General features: G+C 43.8%; 1 protein-coding gene across 4 annotated transcripts in view; it reads right to left on the bottom strand.

Moving 5' to 3' along the window:
- Nucleotides 1–6000, bottom strand: part of cblb (Cbl proto-oncogene B, E3 ubiquitin protein ligase) — a 55094-nt gene that overhangs the window by 22494 nt on the left and 26600 nt on the right. For all 4 annotated transcript variants that reach the window (XM_062536468.1, XM_062536470.1, XM_062536469.1 and 1 more), the window contains exon 5: nucleotides 1077–1233. In XM_062536468.1, the coding sequence (XP_062392452.1) occupies nucleotides 1077–1233 (157 nt within the window). The remainder of the gene's footprint in view (nucleotides 1–1076; nucleotides 1234–6000) is intronic.

The raw sequence follows: 6000 nt of genomic DNA, 5'->3' as shown, positions 1-6000 counted from the left end.
TCAGCTCTTTATTTTGCTTACACCTCAGGTTTTTATGCTTGTTTTGCTGATTGCTGACTGCGATCTGAAGAATATAGCAGTTGCAGACAGTTATTGGGGTTGTGACCATAGCTTCACAAGTATATTTGGTTAACAAGGGCAAAAGGTTATCTGAAGAAAGCAGTTTCCATGACAACCCTCAAAAACGCTTTGAAAGGTGGACTGATGTCACATCCCTGATTGGTTGGCCAAGATGTCAGCTGCTCCAGCTTCAGATTTTGTGCAGATGTCAAATTGGGCTAAATATTCTGCAGAATATACATTCACTCTGCTGTTCAGTGTTGCATTGGGTTACAGTCTTAGTCAGGCTGTGTCACCTTGTAGTACTGACAGTTCAACGGCTACTTTCTCTCAGCGTGTTTCCTCGGATCAAGGTTTTCAGAGTACTAATTTGTTCTTAAAGTAAGCTGGTTGGCGTGAGATTTCCACCACAGTAGTTTGATTTGTTACAGTTGATTCCACAAAGCCTGCTTGTTGTCAGTTGTCAGAAAATAGTATTTCTTGTCTCTTGGGTATACGTTTCCAATAATAAACTTCTTATAAAAGTTGGTATACCATGAATACTGTGTGTGTATTTTCAAATAATACAGACTAATTACTTGTATTTTAATGAAATACATTTCCCACAGCAGTATTTTGCCTTTTATTTTTGTAACATTTTATGAGCCAGTGTTTGTAGTTGATTTGTTCTTGACGTATTTGTGCCCACCTCTGATTACTGACAGGGCCTTTGAAGCTGCTTGGTGGCAGGGCTTTGCTGTGTGACACATACAGACTGTGTTCACCAGAATTTCGGTTGTTGTTCACCGACTGGGGACCTCGGTGAGTGACACCAGCCACCCACACTGGAAGGAAAAAAGGTAATCCCCAGTTTCACTTTTCATGCCGCTAATGACTGATGATTTGTCTCTGACATTTTAGAAAACAGCCCTGCAAGTCTCTCTAGTTGTGTGTGCGTGTATAGACTCATGGAAACCACACACACAAAGAGAGGATATGCCAAAACTCACTGGTTGAGCTGTGAGCTGTTACTCTACCTGAAAGAGCCTGGTGAAGATGTCAAACTCAAAGACAGAGATGTAGTCATTGCAGGTCAAATCGATGGTGGATTTTAGGGCCATGGCTTCTAGTCCCGAGCTGATTGGATGTACTTCATGAAGGCACTGTCGAAAGACTTTCCATGGCACAATTGTCCTGAAAAAGACAGGAAATTATTGAATAAGACAGACAACTACCACAAGTGTTTGTTAGGAAGTGATCACAGACAACAAGCGATATATTAAGACACACAGCAGGAAATAAGATTCCTTCTAGGCACTGATTTAGAGATTATTACATTTATACAGTGTGCTCAACACACTAACATTTTGAAGTAGTTCCTTTTTTAGGGGTTATTATGATATCTATCAGACAATATAAGATTACAACGTGACATGAATCATATGTTCTTCAGGAGGCACATGACATGTCATATTAGAACAATTGTAGTCTGTTTTGCCACAAGTGCCATTTAAGAATGGACGGGAAACATAGAGGACATTGTTGAATAATAAAGTAATAATATACACATTTTTACATGTACAGAAAGAATACATACATTGATGTGTGATTATGCAAGTCCATATTTTGCTTAAAGATTTTGCACGTCCATTATTTTGTAAAAGATGACATTTCTGGCAAGAGTATAATCTTAGTGATTAGAGTATAATGATTAGTGAAAAATAAATGGAATGCAGTTAAACAGCTTTGTAAAGACACACCCCCTTGAATCTTGTTCATAAAGAGAAGCTCCAGGACATACAGTATGCATACTATACTGTATATGCACGTTACATTTACAGGAAACACTTGGTTGTGTGATAAACCGAGGCATCACAAAATGGAAGATATGACATCTTCCTGAGAAAACAAGCCTCGAAGAAGGTTCCACCCTCATGGTGAACTATGAGTGTCTCTTCATATAACCACATGTCTCAGCAGATGGAAAAACGACACCAACACTGACCTTCAAAAATCTGCCAGCAAAAACAGACTTAATCAAAACTGTGAAAAAGAAAGAACGTCTGGAGGGTGGTGTGAAACCTTGACAGAAATGAGCAAAAAATCCTGGCTTCTGAGTGAGAAGGAAAGTGTGGAGGTGTTGCACACACGATTAACTATTTAAAGCATTTCAGGAGGATTGCATGACCATCTGATGTTTGGCCCTAAATGATCCAGTTCCTTGCTCAGCTGAGCAGCGCAGAGCAGCGCAGCCAAATCAGGTCATGGTGCTGTGTGCACTGACATCATGGCCGACAGCACAAAACATTCTGCTTTAATCTCACTGTGTGATCACAGATTATCTCCCTTTCACAGGATAGAAACCATCTAGCACCTGGTAGCACCTAGTGGGCAGCTGGCATGGTAGGAGTAGTCGTGGCGTAACCGTAGCAGTGATTGATAGTCAACAAACTGGTAGACCTGTTTTAATTTCCTCTGTTGTACTAAGACTTCTGATGCATGACTTTGTAAAGAGGAGAACAACGTAGATGCTTGGGAGGAAATGTAATGGAGAAAAGTTGTGCTGAGAAGTTTCAAAGTATCAAGTAGAAATGGCAAAAACTTCTTTAGAATATTACATGAAATGTTGTGCTAAAATGCTTTATCATAACGGTCGGTGCATTAAAAAAGTAAGTAAGTAAATAAATAATAATTCTTGTTAATACCTACTCTGGTGCGAAATCAAGCACCCATTCCATTAACACTCCGATATCAGGATTTACTGTATGATTAACACCCATTAAATGTTTAAGCACGGCCCTGAAAGCTGCAGCCCCCATCTGCCGTAGATGACTTCTCAACACATGCATTTCATTAGGGTGGCAAACAGCACAGTGCAGCGCCGCAGAGGGACGGCCACATTCATAAGCACAGTGACCCTCTCCGTGCTGAATCAACGCTCCTTCACATCCATTTACTTAAGCACCACTCCCCTGGCCACTCTCCTCTGAGGCCATTGGAAAAGTCACACTGTACACTGTACACACCAACAACCCTGGTGCTAGAGCCGTATGCTAATATTCATGAGATTAATAGCTATCTAAGATTTGGTGATCCAGTGTTGTGAGTTGAGATAGAGTGAGTGGCCAATTTCCTGTTTCTTATATGCAAGGTTTCTGGGTTTTTTTCCCCCCCTTCTTTTTGTCAACAGAAAAACAACGTTTGCATAACGTATAATGTATGAAGTGTCCAATGCTAATGCTACTGGGGTTAAAGTGTGAGATATGAATTGTGACACTCTTCAAGGCACTTAAAGAAATAGATCTCGTCATACTGTTGTATGTGAATAAAAAAATACAAAAAAACGTGAATTTTGTTTTTCTTTTGCACTGAAATCTGTTTTGCACTGCCTGGCCTGCACGATAGAATGTCTTGATTGAGAGCTCAACTAGCATAGACAGAAGACATACGTTTACGCGGACATTTCCTGGAAAGTCGACTATGATCGTATCGTTCCTAAGGGTGTCCATCGCGGACTGCTGATGAAGAACAGCTTCACCCTGGTAGGTGTGGGTCTCTGATGAGGTATGGAGGGGATGGGCAGGGGAAGAGATGAGATTTAATTAGGCTGATTAAAATATCGAAGGCCTTAATGAGTGGAGGACTGCTTAATGGGCAGACAGTGTCTCTCACCACATACACAAACAGACAGCCTACAGGGCCTCCTGTCACAGCCAATTACAACATACCAGGAGCTCCCCACAGCCTCAGGAGGCGGCACTCAGAGCCACAGTCAGCAGAGTGCGACGGGTAGGGATAGAGGGAGAGAGAGAAAGAGAGAGGGGGGGAGAGAGAAAGAGAGAGAGAGAGAGAGAGGGAGGGGGAGAAGGACAGAGAGAGAGGAGAGAGAGAGAGAGAGGAAGGGTGAGAGGGGGAGAAAGAGAGAGAGAAAGAGGGAGGGAGAGAGCGAGAGAGAGAGAGAGAGAAAGAAAGCGAGAGAGAGAGGGAAAGAAAGCGAGAGAGAGAGGGAGAGAGAGAGAGAGGGAGAGAGAGAGCGTGTCTAAATAGGAGCTGGGGTTCAGAGCCAGGACTGTCCTCAGCACACAACAGGAGCCCCCAGCCCCCAGAGGAGAGGGTGGTTGCTGGGGCCACAGCGCTTCAGGCCTGCTCGAAGGACTATGGGACAGCATGGGCAAGCATTAACATAAGCACACACACACACACACACATGCACACACGCACACACATACACACATACACACATACACACACTCACACATACTCTCTCTCCCTCTCTCTCTCTCTCACACACACACACACACACACACACACACACACACACACACACACACACACACGCACACACACAGGCGCGCACACAAGCACTAACACTACTACTGTTCTTTCCACTAACCCTCCAAATGTTGCTTGTTGCAATTCATGATACAATGCATTCTAACCATGTTTCTGTCATCCCCCGGCAAATGAGAAAGGTTCCAGCCACACATACACACACACACACACACACACACACACACACACAGGGAGAGCAAGAGAAAAAAGAGAGAGAGAGAGAGAGAGAGAGAGAGTAATGTACTACATAATGTACTACATAAGCTGCAGAGGAGAGTAGATACAAGGGGAGCATTGTAGATAGCCAGCAAACGCTTAAAATAGCCTTTTTAGACGGCTTTATCAACCCCTTGCTCTTGCTGTGATAAGACACGGCTCACCACTGGACAAATGAGTCTGACTAGAGTACTCTGCCCTGGAATAACACTCCTCTCTTTAAGGAAGAGGAACAAATCTGACAGCTCAAGCTAGTAGCCTTCGGTGTTGCCGTTGGAAACTGCACTTACATTGGCTGATGATCATGAGCTGCATTTCAATGAGAATTTTTTTTTTTCAAATTGAACTGTGTGTGCAGAGCTATTTAACTAAGAAAATTCTGTTCTGAGCGAGTAGCTTTTTTAAAAAACACCACTTAATAAAATTGTGATCCCACTCAATGCTGTGTAACAATGTGAGAAAGAAAGAACATCTCAATCTGTCATTTAACAAGTCCCACTCGTCGAGTTAGAGAGCCTGGCCATTTATTTTATTTCTTCCTTTAGCGTTTCACGGCTTGTTGGGCCTGACTGATAAACCATATGGCAATGAAAAATAGCACTACGTCTGAGGTCTAAAAGGTCAGCACTGCTGCTTGTGAGGCACAGTGACAACACACACACACACAGAGATAGAGAGAGAGAGAGAGAGAGAGAGAGAGAGAGATGTGGTTGCATACACACACACACAGACACACACACACACACACGCACACACACAGAGACAGAGAGATATGTGCTTGCACACAGACACACACACAGGCACACGCACGCACGCACGCACGCACGCACGCACGCACGCACGCACTCACGCACTCACGCACTCACGCACTCACGCACTCACACACACACACACACACACACACACACACACACACACACACACACACACACAGCCATCCTTCCATATTGCAGCCGATGGATGTGCAGCGGCTGAGGCCACACCCATGGCCGTGGGCTGCAGCCCAGCAGGGAGTGATGAGAGCGAGAGAGGAGGACAAAGCACCAGCGCTCCAGCACAGCACCTGCACTCCTCCACTCCTCCAATGCACCAACACAGGAGGCACCGTGGAACAGGCGGATGAAGCAGGAGAATTTTGTCAAACATAACGCTATATTAGTGATATTTTTCCCTGTTTCTCCATGAGAATCAACCACATTAGGTTGCTATTGCTAAAGTTTGCTTCATTCCTTCCAGACACTAATGTCAATGTTAGTGCAGTAAGTAACAGTAAAACTCAAGCCAATTTAATTGTGTGTCTGTCGTCTCTCAATTCTGTTCCTATTTCATTCATATTCTAGCGCCTGGTACTCTCCTTTAAATGTGGGAGTCAGTATTGCTGACAGCGTATCACCCGGAGAGGTCATGTCTCCC

This window comes from Sardina pilchardus, chromosome 5, assembly GCF_963854185.1.
Source record: "Sardina pilchardus chromosome 5, fSarPil1.1, whole genome shotgun sequence".
Classification (NCBI taxonomy): Eukaryota; Metazoa; Chordata; class Actinopteri; order Clupeiformes; family Clupeidae; genus Sardina; species Sardina pilchardus.
This window is presented reverse-complemented; position numbering and strand designations above follow the sequence as displayed.